General features: G+C 42.0%; 1 protein-coding gene across 1 annotated transcript in view; it reads left to right on the forward strand.

Annotated features, from left to right (window-relative positions):
* The window catches only part of birc6 (baculoviral IAP repeat containing 6), a 92,267-nt gene extending 70,724 nt beyond the window's left edge, over positions 1-21,543 (forward strand). The window contains 7 exon segments of the mRNA XM_034122347.1: positions 1,836-1,946; positions 4,007-4,224; positions 9,211-9,372; positions 11,461-11,538; positions 13,835-14,023; positions 19,215-19,349; positions 20,360-21,543. Coding sequence (XP_033978238.1) covers positions 1,836-1,946; positions 4,007-4,224; positions 9,211-9,372; positions 11,461-11,538; positions 13,835-14,023; positions 19,215-19,349; positions 20,360-20,527 — 1,061 coding nt within the window. The 3' untranslated portion in view covers positions 20,528-21,543.
* The last annotated feature ends 1,215 nt before the right edge of the window (positions 21,544-22,758 follow it).

A 22,758-nucleotide genomic window follows, 5' to 3' on the forward strand; every position in this document is an offset into this window, starting at 1 on the left:
TTATCTAACCAAAATGTCTGAAGATTTAATTTAATTTTTATCAAGGATGCTTTTCGGCTGTTTTTTTTAAAGCTTGACTTGACCAAATACTCTTACAGGTCAAACCCACCCTAATGTGCCACCTGTGGCTCTAAGGTATACATCAGTGGAGCCACACACTGCAACAGGCAGAACAAAGTGTCTTCATCTTAACAAGACGAGCAAAGCCCCTGCAGCCTTTGCTAATGGCTTTAAAATATAACAAAAAGATATCTTCACGCATGAACTGAACATTTTTACTGATCATGTTGATAAAGGAAAGGGAAACTCCTTCATGTTCATTTGTTAGACTGCTCTACCAATCATATACTCAGATGATTGTGCATCAAACCTAATAAATATATTGAATTATTTTTGGACGAAAGGAATTCAAATGTACCTTTTCTGTTAGCTTTCTGAAACCAAGGAACATTACTTCATATCTTTGCAGAACATATCTGTGTCTTGAGGACGGTTGGTAGTCAGCTTTAAGGGCTTCTGAATATTTAATCATTGTAATTAATTAAATCACGTTCTCTCATAGGTTAACAGGTAGGAGAGCATGTGTTCAAATTGAAAGGGGTGGGACCAGGAAGTGATTGATTACTGAAGGAAGGATCCCACCTTAATAAAGCTACTGCATCAATCAAATGTTGCCGCCTCACACCTCCCACATCACCAGGCTGCTAAGCAGAGCACAAAACAGATGACCCCCCCCCCCCCCCCACCACACGCCCATTACAGAGGGTTTTATGTTAGATCCACGTTAACAGCCATCATGCTGATCACTTGGGGGGGGGGGGGGTTGCCATTAGATGAAGTTGAAGTGTGCATGTGGGGGAACAGAAAGAGTTGAGTGTCGGGTCAGTTCACATGAAGAAATCGATGAGGGTCTTGACAGATGTATAATAATTTAATTATTACAGAGGCTCTAAGACAAATGTCAGGAAGACGCCATGATCAGCAAGAGCAGGACGGTATTGACTGAGGAGAGGAAGTATTCCTCTGGAGCTTCACTGAATCTGTGCTCACTCAACACGCTGAATAAATGGCCGCTGCACTCTGGGTGCACCTCCAGGGTTGGATTGTAGCTCGGAAATATGAATGTATAGGAAATATATACAAGTTAATTCTTAACCCTAGAAAGTAGTTATGATGAAATGATCTTAACTCAAGGTCAATGGAAAACATTTAGCAATAGATTATAACCAGGTGTGCATCCTCTCTTGAACTGCATCCACATTTCACTCATATGTGTCTTATTCCCTTCCATCCAGCTGTTGAACAAACACACATGAATGCCCTGCATTCTGTTTTTATAATGTGTACTGTGGACCCATGTCTACTGGCAGAACCAATTAAAACATTGGATTTATTATTTGCATTTGTATTTTTTACATTTGTATTGAATTGTACATTTCATGTCTTTTGAACTCTTTATTTGGCTAAATGTTTCAGGAACATTTTAAAACAACATAATTAAAATCAAACCGGATGCTCAGGCAGGCATGAGACTGAATGGAAACGACAATTATTAAAGTTGTCGACGTAAAACTTTTTTCTTGCTGACAGACAGACGCTGTCTGAATTTAATTGTATCCAATAAAAGTTAATGGGAGGAAAAACCGATCATAAAAAAGAAAATCCTTCTCATAAATACATTTGGTTATTCAGATCTGCATCAAACATATTATTTTCTAGGTGGTTGATCAGAAGAAAACAGGAAAGATGTTCCAAAGCTCATGCCACTGTGCCACTTTTGGAATGCATCCTTGCTCTGTTTCACTCTTGCCTTTGTGATTCTTGTTTCCTCACAGAGAGGAAGCTGGTGGAGTGTTCGAGGAAGGTGTCCAGTCGACCCAAGCCTCTGTACGTTCTGCGCTCTGTAGAGGAGAAATACGTGGCTGCCATGAAGAAGCTGCAGTTTGGTGAGTCCTGAGTTTGTGTGATGCACGTTTATATGTACATTTGTATATTCACAGATTTGCATATTAGTTTTATTTATTTACAACATGCAACAACCAATATTTGTTGAACATCATTGACCACATTACGTCCTCCTTTACCCACACACACACACACACACACACACACACACACACACACACACACACGTGTCATGACCTATTACACCAGTTTAGAAATGCATTTAGTAAGCAGCTTGATATGTCAGGTGACTGTAAACATTAGGCGCGTTCACACCAGAGTACTTTTACCCGTACTTTTCCCGTTTAGTTCAGATAGTGCCTGGAATTTTGCGTTCACACCAAAAAGAGAACTTAGTTCCGATAACTTTTACCCCCATTTGTAGTGCCTGCTAGAGAGGAGGTACTATCCTGGGGAGAAAAAAGTACCAATTTCTATTGGCTGGCTGATTTGCAAACCACGCCCCTTAATACTCTGAAAAGTTTTTTGAAGCAGCCATTGTATTTGCTGGCATTAGCATTATTAGCATTAGCATTAGCCCCGTGCACCAACGGAGAGAGACTAACTTATGGCAACACAAAAGAAAACATGGGAGCGGTGGAGATGAGGAGAAGTCGGCGTTCTGGCGATTTACTCGGAAGGCTTCAGTAGAAGCTGCTGGGACTCCCAGCAGCTTCTACTGAAGCCAGTCCCCAACTCCGGGGACCTCCGGCCGGGAACTTCGGGTGGCAGTATACGCCGTGAAGTGGTTTGCGGCCTGCCAGTAAACCCAAAGCAGAAGAAGTGACGTCAGCGGCTTCATTTGCGTAATCTTCCCTCAGGGAACTTATTCCGGTGTGAACGCGATCTGTACTTAGTTCCATGGGGGTACTAAGTGCTGGGCACTAAGTACGGCAAAGTACTTGGTGTGAAAGCGGCTACTGTTGTTCCAGTGAGCTGGCAGAATAGAAACAGACAAGTCATGACAGACTGAAGGCTGGACTGTAACTCCTTCTAGCAAGACTTCTGATTATATCATTGAATTTCACACTATGTGGCATATAAGAGTGTGTTTCTGTTGAGGGGATAATAAGAGTCTGATGAAATGGTTTGCAACTTTTTGACTGAAGTTGTATTCATGGTTTGAATGCCCCTTTAGTAAAGCCAATAGAAGTAACATTTGTATACAGTCAGGGGCGGATCTAGAAAAATATTCATGGGGTGGCAAGAGGGTGGCAGGAGATTTTGAGGGGTGGCATCCCCTGGCAGAAGTATATGCTGATTTAATCCCAGTCATATCAATCAATGTTAACTTCTTTCAAAACAAAGATGCCAACTGGGGTGGCAGCTGGGGTGGCAAGGCTATTTTTTAGGGTGGCAGTTGCCACCCCATGCCACCCCGGTAGATCCGCCCCTGTATACAGTATATTTGTACTGGAAGACCAGTTGTTCTAAGGGCAAGAAACAGCATAGCTTCTTAGCTCTTAAAGTTTATAACAGAAGAATGACAATGTTAGAGCAAGAGCTAACAGAACCGACTAGCTAGCATGCTGTCCATCTAGTGATGCCAGTAAAACAGCCTTTTCCCTTTTTTGTAGCAAATGCAAGCAAAATGTTGTTCAGCTTTAAAAGGTATTCAGCAATATTACATTATTTTAGCAAGATAACTAGCTAACCCCAGCATGCTACGTGTCCTTTCGTCCCTCCATTACTACTGAAAGAAAGAAGAACTTCTAATAAGTGGTCCTAACAATTCATTTAAACACTTTTAATGGTGAGGAAAGACTTTTTGAAGCTTATGTTTCTCAGTTTTTAAGTCACCTTAAATTGAAAAATTGATCAAACTCTAAAATCAGGACTTAATAGTTTCATTCGCCCTTTCTGTTTTGCTATACTACCCTAATTGAATTGCATTGACATTTGGTATCCATTTAAACATGGCTAAAAATATAAATGTATATTTTGAAGTTGTTATTTGAAGTGTTTACAGGCAGTACTGATGTTTTTAGGTTTAGTTGAGAGGAGAATAGTACATTCCTGCAGCAGTGAGAGCTTCCTCACTCTGGCCTCTCTCTCTCTTCAGACACCTTTGAGATGGTCTCGGAGGACGACGATGGGAAGGTGATGTTCAAGGTGAACTACCACTACATGTCTCAGGTGAAGAACGCTAGCGACACCAACAGCGCCGCCCGATCCCGCCGCCTGGCCCAGGAGGCCGTCACCCTGTCCACCTCCCTGCCCCTCTCCTCCTCCTCCAGCGTCTTTGTCCGCTGTGATGAAGAAAGGCTGGACATCATGAAGGTAAAATACCACTTCAAATTGTCATAAAGTCATGGATATGTCATCGTTTTGCTGGTGTGTACAGGGTTTTGTACTGAGATTCATTGAGATCACTAGTTTAAGAACTAGAGGGTTTGCATTGCTCTAGTGGACTGTGTTACTGCGTCGGGTGTTTCCACTTACAACTGGCCATGACATACTCATTCCCCCACTGACATTTCATTAATGGCTCTCAACCCACAAGTTGATTAATGGCAAAGTCTCTCCTGCTTAATGTCAAAATCCTCATCTCTTAGCTCCGTTTCGCCAAAAGAACACTTTAAGGAAAGGCAGCAGCATACCAACAACAAAGGAAGAAACGTAAAAGAAAAGCATTATCATGGCATTAAAAGAACATCATTTAAAAAAAAACTGTACTATTTTTGTAAGAGTGTTGGGATCTGTCGGAGAGGTAGGACTGGAGCCACCTAAGGTACTGCACTCAGGTGGCTCCAGTCCTACCTCTCCGACAGATCCCACTTCATCTCCCTCAACAACCACTCCTCTGCCACAGCTTCAGTCACCCAAGGTGTTCCCCAAGGTTCAGTACTCGGCCCCCTCCTATTCATCATCTACATCCTCCCCCTTGGTCAGATTCTCCGCCACTACAACCTGGAATTTCACTGTTACGCTGACGACACACAGATTTACCTCAGCACCAAATCCCCCCACAACCCCCCCCTCAACCACATCGAATCCTGTCTGACTGCAATAAAATCCTGGATGGCACACAACTTCCTCGAACTCAACAGCAATAAAACTGAACTCCTCCTCATCGGCTCCAAATCCACCCTCAGCAAAACCCCCAACCTGACACTCACCATCGATGGCACCCCTGTTTCCCCATCCACCCAGGCACGCAACCTTGGCGTTATATTTGACCCCACCCTCTCCCTCGAGCCCCACATCCGCCAAGTTGTAAAAACCTCATTTTTCCACCTCCGCAATATTGCCAAACTCCGTCCCTCTCTCACCCGCCCCGCAGCCGAACGACTCATTCACGCCTTCATCTCCTCCCGCCTGGACTATTGCAACTCACCCCTCTACGGCATCAGCACTACATCCCTCAATAGACTTCAGCGTGTCCAGAACGCAGCCGCCAGACTCCTCACCCACACCAAATCATGGCATCATATCACCCCGGTCCTCAAAGAACTCCACTGGCTCCCCGTTTCACACCGCATCCAATACAAACTCCTGGTCCTCACCTACAAAGCCCTCCACCACCTGGTCCCCCCCTACCTCACTGACCTCCTCATCCTCTACCAACCACCCCGGTCAGATCCACCTCAGCCGGTTTGCTTTCCATCCCCAAGGCCAAACTCCGGAGCTTTGGGGACAGAGCCTTCTCTGTGGCAGCCCCGAAGCTCTGGAACTCCCTCCCCCAAGACCTCCGTGAGTCTGAGTCCCTCACCCTGTTCCAGTCCCGCCTCAAAACCCATCTCTTCAACTCTGTATATCCATAAGCCCCCCCCCTCTCAACCAACTGCTTTTCTGTTTTGTTTTTTTGTTTTTCTGTTTTGTTTTTGTTTTGCTGTTGTTTTATTGCCTGTCCTTGTTTGTCTACCCTTCCCCAAATGTAAAGCGTCTTTGGGTTCGAGAAAAGCGCTATATAAATACAATCTATTATTATTATTATTGCACAAAGAATAAAAGTAACTGTATTTGTAGGAACAAATATACATGAAAGTCCTCAAAGTCCTCAAAGCAGAATGAGGCATTCCACACTGCCCGTCCAAAAGAGAAGTTGCCCACTAATATTTCGTTGGACCGCCTTCAGCTTTGAGTGCGGCAGGCCGTCGCCGTGGCATCATTTCGATAAGCTTCTGCAATGTCACAAAATGTATTTCTGTCCAGAGTTGCATTCATTTTCTGCCAAGATCTTTTATTGATGATGGGAGAGTCGCACCGCTGCGCAAAGTCTTCTCCAGCACATCCCAAAGATTCTCCACAGGGCTGAGGTGTGGACTCTGTGGGGGCCAGTCCATGTGAGGAAGGGAGGGCTCCTGCTCCCTGAACCCCTCATTCACTATGTGAGCCCCCCTGGCATTGTCCTCTTGGAATATGCCCGTGCCATCAGGGAGGAAGAACTCCATTGATGCTAGACCTGGTCATTCAGTATATTGAGGAAGTCAGCTGACCTCATTCTTTGGGAACATAACGTTGCTAAACCTAGACCTGACCAACTGCAGCACCCCCAGATCATAGCCTGCCCCCACAGTACGGTAGGCACTAGGCATGATGGGCACATCACTTCATCCGCCTCTCTTCTTACCCTGATGCACTCATCACTCTGGAACAGGATGAATCTGGATCCATTGATTTGGTTTTAAATAATGCGTTGGACAGTTGTTTCCCTGATTTTAGTAGTTTCACCAATCTCCTTAGTTGTTTTCTTTGCTTGATGCAGGCCAATCATTTGATCTTTTTGTAACCGATTAATGTCCTTGTCTTCCGACATGGATGTTTAAGAAATGAGAAGCTAAACACCACATCAGCTAAATAACTTGTTGCCAGCTGAAACATATGAATCTCTGCAGTAATTATCCAATGGAAGGCTCTTCCAGATTGGCTCACAGGCAGTGTATATATATGTTATACTTGCTGTGAGCACCAAGCTGGTATAAAAGGAAGGATCTTAGTCCATAGCCAAGAGTCCTGTCACAGCGGTGCACTGTTTCCTTCTGCAAATACGTTCATACACACCAACTAAAACTCACTTTCTCCATGAGTGTAGCATGGCCTGAGGAGCAGCATCAGCACAAAGGAACAGTAGCTGATGAGGTGGAAATCTCCTGATTTGTGAGGGTCAGCGCATCCCCCCCCCCCCCTGCATCCTTACGCCAGGACAAAACAGCTTTGTAGCAGCTGCTTTAAAAGGAATTTAAAAGGAATTCTCTCAATACCCATTTAATACTACTGAAAACAAATCGAATCCCAATTAATTCTACATAACCTCACTTACTCTGTTTGAATACTGTTTCTTTAGGAAGTTTAACAAGTAATAATTCACCTTTCTAACATCTATTTTATATTGCCATGAAAATATATTCTTCAGACAACTGTAAAAAAACATGTTTCTCAGTAAAAAAAACTCATTTTAAAAGATTACATTTTAACACATCATAATAATGTTTAACTCTACATTCACAATACACATTTTTACTAAATAGAGCCTGAATACACCTCGGATGCTGGCAGCTAACATTAACAAGGAGAAAATAGGGTGTTTCCCCTGCACGCATCGTAGGGAGTTTAATGAATACATTTTGACAAAAGGTCAACTGATGTGTGGGCGGTGGGTGTTTGGGTAACAAGAAAGACAGATGTGGATGTGCCAGCAAACAGCTGTTAGGTAGAGGAGAGAAGAAAACTCCAGGGCGCGCAGACAGACTCTCTCGCTTTAGGAACTAACAAGATGAATTGAAATTGAATGATTTTATGTGTCAATAAGACGCCATTAGTCTCAAGCCACTGCCTGTAGTACTAAAGTTAAGGTTGTCTTGGAAAAAGTTGTTTGTATAATACAAAGGTATAATATATTGCATTTAAACTGTGGTCCAGTACTTTTCTGTTCAGGCATATGACAAGTAGGGTCTCATGTTCTGTTTCATATGGGTGTTGAAAGATGTATCCATAGATCTCCTAATGTTGCTCTCAAAGTGCACCAGATTGATGCTTTTAACTTCAACATTTAAAAAATAATCTTCCCGGGGGAGCATGCCCCCGGACCCCCCTAGAGGAGGTTAGGTCCACCCCACACTTAAATGATGTCCACATGGATAGGAAACTAAATACATTTGCACACATCTTGTGTCCATATCTTTCTGTGTTGGTGGTCATGCCACACCGTGCACGTGAATGCATGCACGAGTCATGGTAAGATATCTGGATTAAGAGGTTGCTTTTCTTTGCACAGAATGAAAGAAAGGCCAAATGAATGGGCTGTGATTTTAGTATTTTTAACCAGAAGTTGAGTTCAATAATTTGTACGGCCCTCGGAGGATGGTGTAAAAATGTAAATGTCCCTTGAGAGGAAAAAGGTTCCCCACCCCTGCTGTAAATAATAAAACCCCTTAATTTATAACTTAACATCTCTGTCTCTATTGATCTGAGTATATTATAAAGAATAGTCAGTTAATTGAAGCATTATAGCACAGGCCTTTGTCACATGGTATATTATGCTGTTTTCTTTCTGCTTCGAATAGTTCTCTCTTTTTTCACCATACGTGTGTTTGCATCCCTGAGTTATATTATCTTGTAACGTTTGTTTGATAAAGAAGAGATATCGAAAGATAATTGAATCAATTATTAAAATAATAATATATACAGTTTTAAAGATGTAATATAGTTAATAAATTGTTGTATTGATTGAGTTATAAAAAAAAAACAATTGTTTAATAAGTTGTTAGAATAATTGACTAATCGAAATAACATCTTTTGTGGTGCACCCCCAGCTGCTTCACAGACCGAGCAACACTTCATACTGCAGCTATAACAAAGCCTTACAGTTCGATTTGTTTCTTTTAAAGGCTTGTTTACTATTTCTCCTTAAGGTTCAATCATTAGATATAATAATATACTGGGGTTTGAGCTTATTTGATCATATTAACATATGCATTTATGTCCTTATGACACGTTTTAAGTGTGTTTGTTTTGTTTGATTAATGAGCTTATCTCATTTGTTCATGAAACAAATAGTTGTTGCTACACATGCGAGGAGAGGTGTAGATGGAGCCGGTCTGCTGATTTCACCCTTTAGCCTGTTGTTAATCACATTGTTGTGGCCGTGAATACGCCTGAGAGAGTCGCAACTAATTCACCTTGATATATTGCCATTTGCACTTAATTTAATTTGTTCTTCCTGTTATCAGTGTGTCCACCTTTCTTTGATGAAGCCCCTCTCCATGAGTGTGATTAATAACCTTCTCAGTGCTTCCTCTTCATCACCTCTCCTCTGTGTTTCAGGTTCTCATCACAGGCCCAGCCGACACACCGTACGCCAACGGCTGCTTTGAGTTTGATGTGTATTTCCCCCAAGACTACCCCAACTCCCCCCCTCTGGTCAACCTGGAGACCACCGGGGGACACAGTGTGCGCTTTAACCCTAACCTCTACAATGATGGCAAAGTGAGTGGAAACCAGCTCAGAGTCTGTTAGTGTGTGTCATCATCAAGAACACTTAAACAAAATGGAGGATTTGTTTTTATTAACCCTTTCATCATTTTTGAATCATCAATCACAAACGGAAATGTAGTCTTCCATTTAGATTTGAATTATCTAAGGTAACATTTATGATAATGACAAAAATGATTTCTTCATTTTCATATTTGAAACTCAAACTCACTTACATTTAACCTGAGATGAAAATACAGGAAAAACATATACAACAAATTCAAAATGTAGTATAAAACATCTAGGAACAAAGTCCTTTACATGAAGTAGAATCCTACATGATGTCATTTCCGTGTAGCGTCATCTCTTCTCAAATAAAGAATAAAACCTGCAATACTAAGACATGTAGTGACTGCAAAGAAAATGACATTTCTGAAATAAATGAGTTTTCCGTGTTTAGTGAGATGGCTAAAAAAGATAGTTGTCCATCAAGAACCCAACAAGGCGTAGAAGTGTCAAACTCACCCAGCACATCTGAAGAGCGTCCCTGTCAGGTGTCCAGTTTTAAATTACAGCTGACATTTGGACGACATCCCTCCAGAGTTCTTTTTTTGCGACGTTAGAACATATTTAGCTCTCCCTCTCTGGTCCTGGCTTTCTTCCATTGAGTAGTTGGGGTCAAAGTTCCCCCCCACATCTGTGGCTCATCAGGCAGCCGCTGACACTCCGCACATATTTCAATAATGAGCCCAGACAGCTGCTATAAAAAATAACTTGGGCTGGGATAAAACTAAAGGAAGCAAGCCATCATTCACCACGCTGATGAGGGATGAAAAGAGGAAAGAGAAAATAGCTGCACCAGAATTTCAGCTGGAGCTCTTGTCGTCTTGTCCAGCTGTGAGCCATGCAACAGGTTCAACAGTGGAGCACTAATGGCGCATTTCCACTACAGCGCAGTTTAAGCGTGCCGTGCCAAGCCCGGCCCGTTTTTGGTTGCGTTTCCACTAGGGGTAGTTCCGGCTAGCGGGTACTTTTTCACAGTTTTTCTGGCTCGACAAAATCGAGGCTCTTTCCGGGCCAACAACCGGGCTGAGTATGCTAAACTAGTGAGAGAATCGCTGGCAAGGGGGCTACAACTACAACAAGATGAACATATTTGACCGTGACTTAATTGTAATACACGTTTCAAAATGATGCCGAAGTAACAACATACTGATACCGGTTAGTAAAAACCATGAATTAATGCTTTGTCAAGTCTGCAGACAGACGGCAGGCGAAAAACCTTTTAAAATGCGTGTTTTCTGAATGAAGATCGGCTAAGCTAACGCAGTATATGCCCCGACCGTCCACACTCACAACAACGGCCTATACAGACATAAATAAAGCAGCGACTGTATTCACCATGACACAGACAGTCTGTGGTTTGTACTTGTTTAACTTTTGTCTAGTTTCTGAACAGATATGAGGAGCTGTGAGCTCTGTGTGCTAACAGCTAACGGCTGATGTTGTTTTTCTGTGGTACGCATTAAAGATGACGTCTTCACTGCGTTACTATAGTTACTGCCCCAGCTACTAAACTGTAATGGAAACGCAGCATAAAGTGAGCCTGGCCTACCAAGGCCTAACTATACCGTACTAAGCCGAGCGAGGCCCTGCAGTGGAAATGCGCCATAATTGGCGTCAAAGCTTAATATTGAGTCCAATCAAGATGGATAGATAGATCCTTTATTCATCCCAAATTGGGAAGTTATTTTGTCACAGCAGCAGTGTTGTCATTACGAGTTAAACATATTTATAGTTTACAAATATAATACAAATTAACAATAGCAGCAAGTATATACAAATTCACAAAAGAAAAGACGTATATCAATAGCTTATCTAATTAGTACACAATATTTAAAAAAAGAATCTACTGAATACATTTGAATACTCTACAAAATACAATTTCACTACGCTTTAGAAATATACCACAGACACATATTGGCATTGATCATATGTACATTTAAATTGTAATCAAACAATTGATGGAGCTGTTCCCCTTAGATATGTCATGTTGAACAAAAAAAACGTATAACTAAAATGAATTTCTTTTTTTTTAACCAGGTATGTTTAAGTATCCTCAACACATGGCATGGGAGACCAGAGGAGAAGTGGAACCCTCAGACCTCAAGCTTCTTACAGGTGAGCCTCAGATCCATCAGGCCTGCTGTCAGGGGGGTCAGCAGGCTGTTAGTCTTTGTGTCCCAGGCTGCACTTCATCTCTGGCTGTCACTACAGTGCTGCAGGCTCTGTATTAATGGGCCTGGTGGATCAACAGCTGACATGAAGGATCCCTTTTAAAGCCGGGTTATCACTCTGCTTTGGCCACAGTGTGTGGGTGTTAATCAAAGCAAACACAAGCCACTATCATTTGAACCTGGGAGCCATGCCCGCTCACACACACATCACTCATCTTGGACTCGGGATCAGAAGGATTCAATTGCATGTTCAGCCAAGACTCCTCGTTTTCAGCTTTGATTCTGCAGACTGTTTTCACATTTCATCCTGAACATGCTAAGCAGTATGGAGGATACATAGCTGTGAAGATAACCAAGACCCATTGTAGCTAAACTGCCAAATTTTACATTTTCCTAATGTTTTTTATTTTGTAAAAAGACTAGTTAATCTGTGTTTACAAAATATAAAGCCAGTGGTACCAAGTAACTAAGTAATTGTACTTAATTACAATTTTGACAGTAGTTTACTTGAGTATTTACATTTTCTGCTACGTTGTACTTCTACTCCACTACAATTCAGAGGTAAATGGTGTACTTCTACTCCACTACATGTATACCTTTAGTTACTTTACAGATGTGGATGAATGATGTGAAATCTAATCAAGTGTTAAATCAGACTTTAGTTCCACCTGGAGTAAATTCACAAGCTACCCTGCAGTATACAAAGTCATTCAAACTAGCTGCACCTTTACCAGCTTTGAGAACACTTTAATGATCAATCATTATAAAACATATCATATATATTATTCTGAAATGGACCAATCTGCACAATGACTACTTTTACTTTTGGTACTATAGTATAGTATATTATTTTTATGCTAATACTTTTCTATTTTTATTTAAGTAACATTTTTATTGCAGGACTTTTACTTGTAACAGAATATTCCTACTTCTACTTTTACTCAAGAACAAGACCTGAGTACTTCTACTTTGATCTCAAGGACAAGATCTCAGTACTTGTCCCACCTCTGTCTAAAGCCTTAGATAATGTAAAGCATTGAGCAACGACTGGTTATCTTTAGTGGTGCACTGAGGTATGGATGAACACAAACTCTTGAACGCAGCACGATGACATTCACACACAGCGTTGTTTGGTTTATGCACACACTTGCATTAAAGCGAGCAGGGCCCTTGGAAATTGATCCCTCCTTTTTTTTATAAATCCCTCATTTGCAGGGTTCGAAAGTGCATAGAGATGTCTTCATTGATTATCATTTCATGTAGTATGCTAGGGATCAATAATGGAAAATAAGGGGGTTTGAATAGGAGACAGGGGAGTAGGCTTGGAGCAGGCAGTCATCAACAAGGGTGGATATTGCCTCTGATATCTGGCAACCCAGTTTAAGACAGACGGCTCACCACAGTTGAAGGTCACTGGTATCTTCCTGATGGAGCATTATCAGGAGCACAGCAACCAGCTCCAGAAGGCTGGTCGGCCTTCACTGCCAGGTCCTCTTTGTTTGTGATGTAGTGGGCGGCGTCCTTATTCTCCTTGAGACAGACATTAATCGTGCTGTTAATACAGATATGTTCAGGGATATATCTTTCTGCTTCCAAAAAATGTCTTGCTTTTGTCAGTCCACCCCTGCCAAGAATATTGAAGAGGCGGCTTTAGATGTGGAAGACACTCTGAGTGTCCGTGTAATTACCAAAGGATCAGGGTTACACCAAACCATTGGGACACATTCATGAATTACAATGTGGTTTCACACCAGCTCTCTGGAAACCAGACCAAGCTGCATTTCATATCATTGCAGTGTGTAGGGTTCTATAGGCAATAGGCAATCATCATTTCTTCAATCAGAATACTTTGTTTTTCTTGGGGAAAAGTAGGTTTTGTAATAGTTGCTACATAAGAAATTATAATTATAAAATAGAGATTTTTATAAACATGCTTCAGGTCAGCTGATTGAAATGAAATACATCAATAATATATCAACATTAGAGGTAAAAATGTGCACTATATATTGCATGTGCATTACAATAAATACAGTGATGTATTCTGAATAAGATGTAGATAATGATAGATAGGATAATGCACAGTATAAGGGTTTGGCGGCTGATGGTGAAGTTAGTCCTGGTGTCAGTGTATTGAGGGGGGAGTTAAACGGAATGACTTCCTGTTCTGCTGTTTGAACTTTTTAACCCTGAAGCTTTCCAATACATCATTTATTTCCCCTCCCTGTTTTTAAATTGTGTAGGTTCTGGTGTCGGTGCAGTCCCTCATCCTGGTGGCTGAGCCCTACTTCAACGAGCCGGGGTATGAGCGCTCCCGCGGGACCCCCAGTGGCACCCAGAGCTCCCGGGAGTATGACGGCAACATCCGGCAGGCCTCGGTCAAATGGGCCATGTTGGAGCAGATGCGCAACCCCTCACCATGTTTCAAAGAGGTAGGGGTCTCTATCCTGCTCAGTTTCTGTGATGTTTCCTTCAACATGCCGTTCGGTGTATGATCATGTCATTCCTGGAACAACTTGAACTCAGGGCTCTCCCCTTTTTAACTGCACCTACAAAGGAATCATGGTCATTTTTACAATATAAACTTGGTATTTGTTGAAGAAGAGGGGTTCAAGATAAAGCAAGAAAATAACACCTTCTTCAGAATGCATTCCATGTGTCATTGTCATTTTAATAATCAAAGGGAATGTTTTAAAGAAAACTGAAATGTTTTAATAATGGTAGAAAGATTTAAGGCCTGATCTGAACCTGAAGTGGCCGGGACTTGGGCTGAGACTTTCAGACTTCTGTCAAATGTACTGATTTGATTCTTTGCAGAGGCAGTCATTTATTTGTCTTTTCTTTTCACTTCCACTCTCAATACACATTCCTAATAGGATACAGAAATGTTTACATAATGCATTAGCTTCACACCTTTTGCCCTTCTTGACATTTTCCATCAACTGAAGAGGAATGAAAAGCAGCTTCCCCCCCTCGTATAAATCCCTTGGTAGATGACATTGTCTGGAAGTTGGCCAATTCCTCCTCCCCCCTCTCTTCCTCACAGTTTCTTGATACATTGTAATCCTTTAAATGGTCCGTGTTCAGACTGATGTGCAGGGGAAGATAACAATCTTTCAACCTGCTCATCCAGAGCAGCTTCATTCGGAAATGTCAGGAAACAAGAGGAAGTGAGGAAGAGGAGCGCTCTGCTGAGAGAAACGAGAGGGCTGACTGGGGGGAAAGAACCAGATGTAATCCCATCACTTTGAAAGGATTACATGATCAAAACATTTCTAATAGAAACACATACAGAGTGATTTCATGAATAGGTTTCAAAAGGGTCATTTGATATATTGGATTTGACTCTTTTGACTTCATTCAATAAGAATTGAGCTGAAGGACTTTGAGGAACACATTTATTGGTTATTCTTCTGACCAATATTCAAATGTCTCCAGATGAATTCATCTCCACACCTATGTTGGTGGTCTACATGGTATACATCTATACAAAGCTTAATCACAATCATGTTTCTGTTGGAGCTGGGCCATGCCTCCATATCCACATGGCAACTATATTGTAAGGCTGACTGTTCATGCTTTCACTAAATATTTACACAATAACGTTTTTGATCAAGGTCTTTTTATTGGTTTTAAGAACACATAAGATACAATGATCAGTACAGTATTACATTCCAAATGACACAACACCCCACCCGCTCCAACAGAGCCCCACCCCTATTATGGTATTACTGTACCGATTAGTAATGACATTAACAATTACATGTATAAATATATTCAACGTGACCGGTTCAATGACATGAAAACAAAGAAATACAATAACGTTTTTGCAACGTGGATATAAATACTAAGTGGTGTAAGGCAACATTTAGAATAAATTCAGAATATAATTTCACTTTACTGTAATTCAGCCTTTCACACCAGGAAAGATACTAATGCTATATTACCGTCAGTTTTATTTTGTAGTTTGGACAGTTAAGTAATAATTGCTGCTGGGCAAAAGTAAACGCTTTTTATAATAAATAAATAATTTAGCCATGATATGGGCTCCATTACATATGTTTGTGTTAACTACAAAACGGGTTCATTGACTCTAAATCCCAGAGGACTGTTAATGCTTTGTATTTTAAAGGAAGATAGTGTTCTAGATTTTTGAATGTCTTTCTCCACCTTTTTAGTAATGCTCTTATATCCCCCTTCACTGGGATTTGTTGGAAGTATGCTCTGAAATCCATCACGCAGCAATGAAGTCACTGAGACTTGGATTCACCACATGTTTGGAATGAAGCAGAACCTCAGTCTTTTAGGATTGAGTTCAGAGCGGGAGTAAAGTGTTCTGAGGTAAACCATTCTCTGATTGTATCCACAGACAGTGCTGCTAGTATTTCAGTGTGATCTGAAGGTGTTCTAGTATTCATCTATCTGGCCTTTGCACAGTTGGATGGGATCAAATGGGGAAGCAAAGAGTGTATGACATCACCCAGCCAGTGTGTGAAACGGAGCGTTGTAGCGAGAGATCTTGAGGGGACTGGGGAGGACGGGGCCAGCCGGCTGAGACATCTCACACACACACACTCTCAGAAATTCAATTAGGCTTGCTAAGAATCTCCCATGTGCTTTTCTCTGGCCTTTTAGCACCTTAAAGTCTCCAGCTGAGACACATCCACTGAGAGAGGTAGACTACCAGCCAGGAGCAGTGGCTTTAGTGTTGCCTTCTTCCACATAAACATATAGACATTAGGAACTCTTATATTGAATACAGGTCAAGCATGTGGCTCATATCTACAGAGTGAGGTGCATATCTGCAAGGGCCACAGCTTGGTCTCCTTTATAATAATAGAATAGTTATAATATGAAATGACTGGTTAGGTTCCTGGAAAGTTGCCCCCCATTTTAACATCTGTGTTGCTGTATTTGGAATGCTAAGTGCTTCATTGAAATGTCATTTGACTTGTCTCATTCACACTGAAAGAATGTGTTCATGTTAGCTGATATCTTTTTGGGAGGTAATGATCTTTTTTATTTGTTTTGCCATAACTATCATTAAAAAATAAGATCATGAAGACCAGATTATATTTTTTCACAGCAATCAAAGCTTCATCATTTTTGCGAGTGTTTTTTTATTGGTTAAGTGGTCCTTGGTATGAAAAAGTTTGAGAAACACTGCGCTAGGCTTTTGGAGGCTGACTGAAAATCAGTACTCAGCCTGTCCTAAAACAAGCCCCCCATATGAACCAGGTGGCTTCTTGTAGGATGTCTAGGTTTGCTGTGCATTTTCAGAAGCCTCCGTTTCTACTTTTGCCGTTTCAGCTGGTCTCTCACTTCTGGTGAATGACAGCAGACACTATTATCTGTCAGTCCATGCATTTACTCATCATGTTGACCTCATTTTGAACAGTGATTGTTCCCTATGACAGAACCTACAGTATCTCATAAAGCTCTGATGACCTTATGAGCTCAACATAGGATTCAGTTGTAGTGAAGGCTAATGTTGAAGCCATAGCCAAAACACGCTACTAGGATTCTATAATCTAACACTTTGTCAGGATGTCTAATATACAATCTTTTGACCATTTGGAAAATGGAACAAACTCTTTTCAATGTCAGGTGGGTGCAGAGAAACAGAGCAGGCAATCCACTCCAAACAAGTACAGTCAGTGAACGTAAAGGAGCAGAAGACTTTAAAGGGGACTTCTGTTTTACTTCCTAGTATTCAGTCCGTGAGAGAGGGGGCCGATGGGTGCCCTTGCTGTTATGTGATTTGTATTGAGTGTAATGGAGAGACCTCTCTTGAGTAAGTCATGTTTCTTGTTGTTAATTTTCATCTAACTGACGGCCTGTGTTCCCACTGAGTCCCACATTTTAGATTTTCTTCCATTCGTGAGTTCAAATCTTTATCCTTGTTTCTATAACAGTTTAGTTATGAACTGCTCATGGTCTCTGCTGGTTTAGACCACACTTTATCATTTCCATTTCAGCCCTACTAACACGGGGCCAAAAGGTGAGTCAGTCAGTGCTTCCATTGGGGCATCCTTTTTTAGCTATGGTTCTGCTCCCTGTGAAAATAGTCTCACTGGTTTCCTTCAACCTTGTGCCCTCAATAGCCTGTGTTCATCTCGTAACAGCAGAATAAGCTCAATGTGTAGAAAGTCCTTTTTATCATCAAGGCTCACATGAACCCACATCAGGTTCCATGGGAGCATGCTGAAGACACTGCTACTGTTTCTCTCTCTTATGAGCATTGGATGAGTGGAATCACCAAGATTTGTATTTTTGTGTATGTGAGAATCCAGTGTTGCCACACGGTGTTTTAGAGAGAGCTCCAGAGGAGTACAGGCTTGAATTATGCAGCAGCAGAATGTCATGTGGAATTAAGGACAATGAGTGTTAAAAGATGGATCCTGGTGTGCTTGTGTTTGTGTGAGAGCAAGTATACACTTGTTAATGTGCATGTTGGAGGTAGCTGTGGAACTCGGTGTGTGGTGATAGCTAGATCTGTGTATATGTGTCATATTCACATCTTTAGGAGTCACCGACAGGTTTATCCCCCCCCCCCCAAAAGCACATGGCTGAACATGTCTGTGCATAAGGTCAGGATGTGCTGCCGTCTTTATGTTTCTTAGCATGGCTTGTATGCACACTCCATGTCTGTTCAACTGTTCACCACACAACTGTGACCTTGAAGCATCCCTCTCACTGGGGCCCCCCGCCCACATCACTGATTGTAACTTAAGGAGTACAGGGAGGGGGGGGGTTGGGTGGGAGGAACATTGACAGAGGAGGAGATGGGAAGCCGCCCCAGAGTGGGATGAAGATGAAGAGAGAGGAGGGAGATGTAGAGAGAGGAGATATAGAGAGAGGAGGGGGATTAAAGCTCCACAGACCCTCTCTGCCTCCCCCCTGGTAACCAGTAAATCAGCAGTCGCCATAATAACTGATCCATCCCTCCCTCACCCAGAGCAGCAGACACATCCAGCACTCACTGCATACTGATGGCCCTGGAGACGGTTGTTAGGGAGGCCAGATGGGGGGCAGGGGGGCGGGGGGGCTAGATGTTGACATCAGTGTTCCAGAAGAGGGTCCTACACATGATGTCAGAGAGACCCTCCATAATAAACGACTCCTCAGTAAGAGAGAGATCAGTGTCAAGCGTGTAGGACAGCTTGAGATACATGACTTGTGTGACGAATGTTTGTTCAGGCTGCTTTTAACACTGCAAGTAATACTAAAGAACTGTCAGTGGTGTTTCATCATGGCTGAAACACTGATCCTGAAACGTGTTCTCTCTGAAGAGCTGACACGTGTTGGAGCTGGGAAATGTTTCTCTGATGTAGCCGGATGATTGACAGGTGTCCTGACGCCTGGTGCTGTCAGGGCTCTGATCGTTTAGAGAGCAGACACTCAGTGTGCCAGTCTGGACTCCTGACGGGGGGGCATGTAGTTAATAAACATACATTGGAACATCCATTTGCTAGCAGGCATTCAATTATTTCATCGTTTTTCAAAATAAATGTGTTATTTTTACAGCTTTTATTATTATTTGATATATACACAGACACTTGTTATTGGAAAGCCTTCTTTGTGCTGGCTGTAGTTGATCAGTTCCCCGTCGTGTCTCTGCAGGTGATCCACAAACACTTCTACCTGAAGCGGGTGGAGATCATGTCTCAGTGTGAGGAGTGGATCGCTGACATCCAGCAGTACAGCAGCGACAAGAGGGTGGGCCGCACCATGTCCCACCATGCTGCTGCACTCAAGGTAATAATACATTTGATTTATAAAGGCGCAGTTCAAGGCTCTCAAGGTTGCCGTACACAAAACACTGGTAACGCACTGAAATGACATTACATGTCCCCTGTTAGACGCTTTTATCCAAAGTGACGTACATACATTCAGTACTGTGGGCCCCACAGGAGCAATGTTGGGCGAAGTGTCTTGCCCAGGGAACCAATGAAATCTGCTCAATGTGTTGAAAATGCACAGTCGGTATTACGGGGTCTTAAGGGGCTTTTCCACTTCCTGTGTGAATATCTTCCACATAAAGTCTACTCTGAAAGAGCCCAGTTTGTGTCCTGCTAGTGAACAGCTGCAGGGGGCATGGGCTCTCTGCAGACCACCCTGGGTCACTCAGTAGCTCATAACACACAGATACACACAAACTGTGTGTCTGCCTGGTGCTACATAAGCACGTTTATCCTCACTGGACAATCCAGATGTCCCACAGCTGCAGGACACTGAACACAACACTTTATACTCCTCTAATTGAGTTACCATATTTCAAAGTCAAGTATAAGATCTGATGGACCTTTATTGATCCCCGTAGGGACATTACGGTGTCATGGCATCAACAGAATAAGGCAGAAACACATGGAATAATAAGGATAGAAATAATAAGAATACATATGTATTAACACAATGAATAGAAAGAATGACATGAGTTAAACATTGAACAAGTGAATGTACATGTATACAAATATGTAGGTTAAATATATATATACTATACTCTGTCTAACTTAATTATTAGGTAAGTACGTATTTTGACCATGTCATAATTGTATGCATATTTTCTAACTGCAAGCTGCATTGGGGGGAGGGGGAGGCTGAACAGCCTCCTCATCTTCAAATATTGTTGCCTCCCCCCTTTCCTGTATTTACCTCATGCTTTGTTATTCTGTCACAGCATGTATCATGAGAGAGCTGTGCTTAATGTTTGCTGTAACATTAACCCCCGTGCCCCCCCCCCCCCCCCCCCCCCCCCCCCCCCACAGAGGCACACGGCTCAGCTCAGAGAGGAGCTCCTGAAGCTGCCCTGCCCCGACGGCCTGGAGCCCGAGGGAGACAACTTCCCTGAACGCAGCACGGGCCTCAAAGAGCTGCCAGGCCCCCCCGACGCAGAGAAGCCGGGGGGCAGCCAGGACAGCGAGGGCCTGCTATGAGTCCACACCCCCCCCCATCCATTCCCAGCATCACGTCCCCCCCTCCTCCCTCCTCATGATGATTATTACTCTCCAAAAGACTTGATGGCTTCAGAGCACAAGCCACCACTTTGTCAATATTTGTATGTAAAGATCTAATAGCAGATAGCGGGGGGGATGTGGGAACCGTGAGACGAACTATGAAGTATGCTACGCCCTTATGAAAACAGTCGAAAAACTTTTATTTACCTGTAAAAGAGTGTAAACATTTTGTGCTTTTTCCAATTGTGAAATAACCACTGATTGGTATGTTATTAAACTTGTTTATGTATACATAATGGCAGAGAAGACATGACAGATTATATAAGGGAATGACCTTTTAGAGAAGAATGTTTACTGAATGTTAATTTCCTTTTTTCTTTTTGACTGTTAGAGCAAGATCAGTTGTAACTAAGGGTTTGGGTCATTCTTTAAGCAAACTATTTAAACATGAGAGAAAAGAATGTGATAAAACGCCCCGCCGGTCATCATTGCTTCTTCTGATTTCTCCAGGATCATACCGCTTTAATATCGGCTGATGGACACATTTTAATGCTATGTTATCCCTTTTACAGGCTCCAAATTAAAAAGCACCATTCTCTGGATAAACGTTTTGTTGCCTCTCAGAAATCTCCATGAGCGTTTTGCATCAACATGACTGTAGATCGTAAGACTGTCAGAGCATCATGGGAAATGTCTTCTGAAGGCTTGTGCATGTGTATGTGTGTTTTCTGTGCGTGTGCAACAATCCCCAGTGAGATACAAAGCTGTGATGTGCCTTTGATCTACACCATACCACCAAATACTCCAACAGAGTACCTTTACTGATTTCTTTGCTATTTCTACAAAATTAACGATTCTGCTCCGTCTGACAAACTGCTTTGATCTTTTTTTATTATGTCAAACTTCAGTGAAAAAAAATGCACTTTCTATTTTACTCACTCCTTAGAACAGTCACATTCTCCTTTTGCTAGGACATTAAATGGAGCTTGAAAGTACGGATTGATTGTGCGAATGATTCTTTCTGCGTGTCAACAAACATCAGATCTGTCGTCTCGACGACAGAGAGACAGGAAGTCCTGAGAGACATGGAACATCTGAGCTATATGTGGCCAGTTTAATGACTTAAAAAGTGGATCGTACAAGGTTGAAAGAAAATACACGACATCCATTTGCATTCAAATTTGTTATGAATGTTGTGGGATCGATCAGAATCAGAATTCCTTTATTGGTCCCACAGCAGGGACAATCACAGTGTGACAGCAAAGCAGGTCAAAAGGGCAAGCAATAATAAAGACAAATAAGTACACAAATATGGCTAAAAATTCATAGCAGCAATTAAAAACAAATAAATAATAAAACTAAGTGACAGTTACATATTACAGTGTTGGGACATTTATACCAAAACAAAGTATGTATTTCACATAATTGCACAAAAAGTGAATATTTGCTGGTAATGAAATCTGGGCTTCCTTTACCGAGAGGATTCTGTGCTTCATGTTAAGGGTGGAAGACTAACAAGTTCATATCTAGAAAGTGTTGAGAAATGCACTTCTAAGATGTAGCTGTATTGAAAAGGCTCTAAAACAAAGCTGCAGAATGTTTGAGTCTCTGGTGACTCAGCAGGCTTCAGCTCCGTTCTCTTTCTGCGGCCCTTCGTCCTGCGCACAGAGACCGTCATAGGGGTGAGTAATGGACAATGTAACCGCTGTATAGTCGTCCAAAGGAGAAATTGTCCAAAGCTGTTTTAGTACCAGACTCAAACATGTGTTCTCTCCACTGGCCGCTCAGGGAGCTGCAGCTCTTCTGCACCACAGGGGTCCTGGTTCAGGCCCCCATTGGTCCTAGAATGAGAATTGATTGAGATCATATGTGAGTAGGGCTTTATAGTGCAAGTGGATACAATTATACTTTTTATTGCCTTTTTTAGATAAAGAAAATAAAGGATCCCAAATCAAATGTACACAGCTTGTATCTTTGCTCAAATGTTTGCAATTACATTCTGTAGACAAAAGCTTTAATGGCCATAGAAGAGTTCCATTACTGAAACTATATTTCTACTCTGTGAATACTTGTTATTTATCCCGGATTGCACTTGAATCAAGTTGGAATATATCAAGGGAATATATACCTTCATGCATTTCAGCTACAGAGGAGTAATACATGACTTCTGCAGCAGAGGAATCAGGCAGCTGTAAACTTAGTGCCAACAT

The sequence above is a fragment of the Trematomus bernacchii genome, unplaced genomic scaffold, assembly GCF_902827165.1.
Source record: "Trematomus bernacchii unplaced genomic scaffold, fTreBer1.1, whole genome shotgun sequence".
In the NCBI taxonomy this organism is placed as follows: domain Eukaryota; kingdom Metazoa; phylum Chordata; class Actinopteri; order Perciformes; family Nototheniidae; genus Trematomus; species Trematomus bernacchii.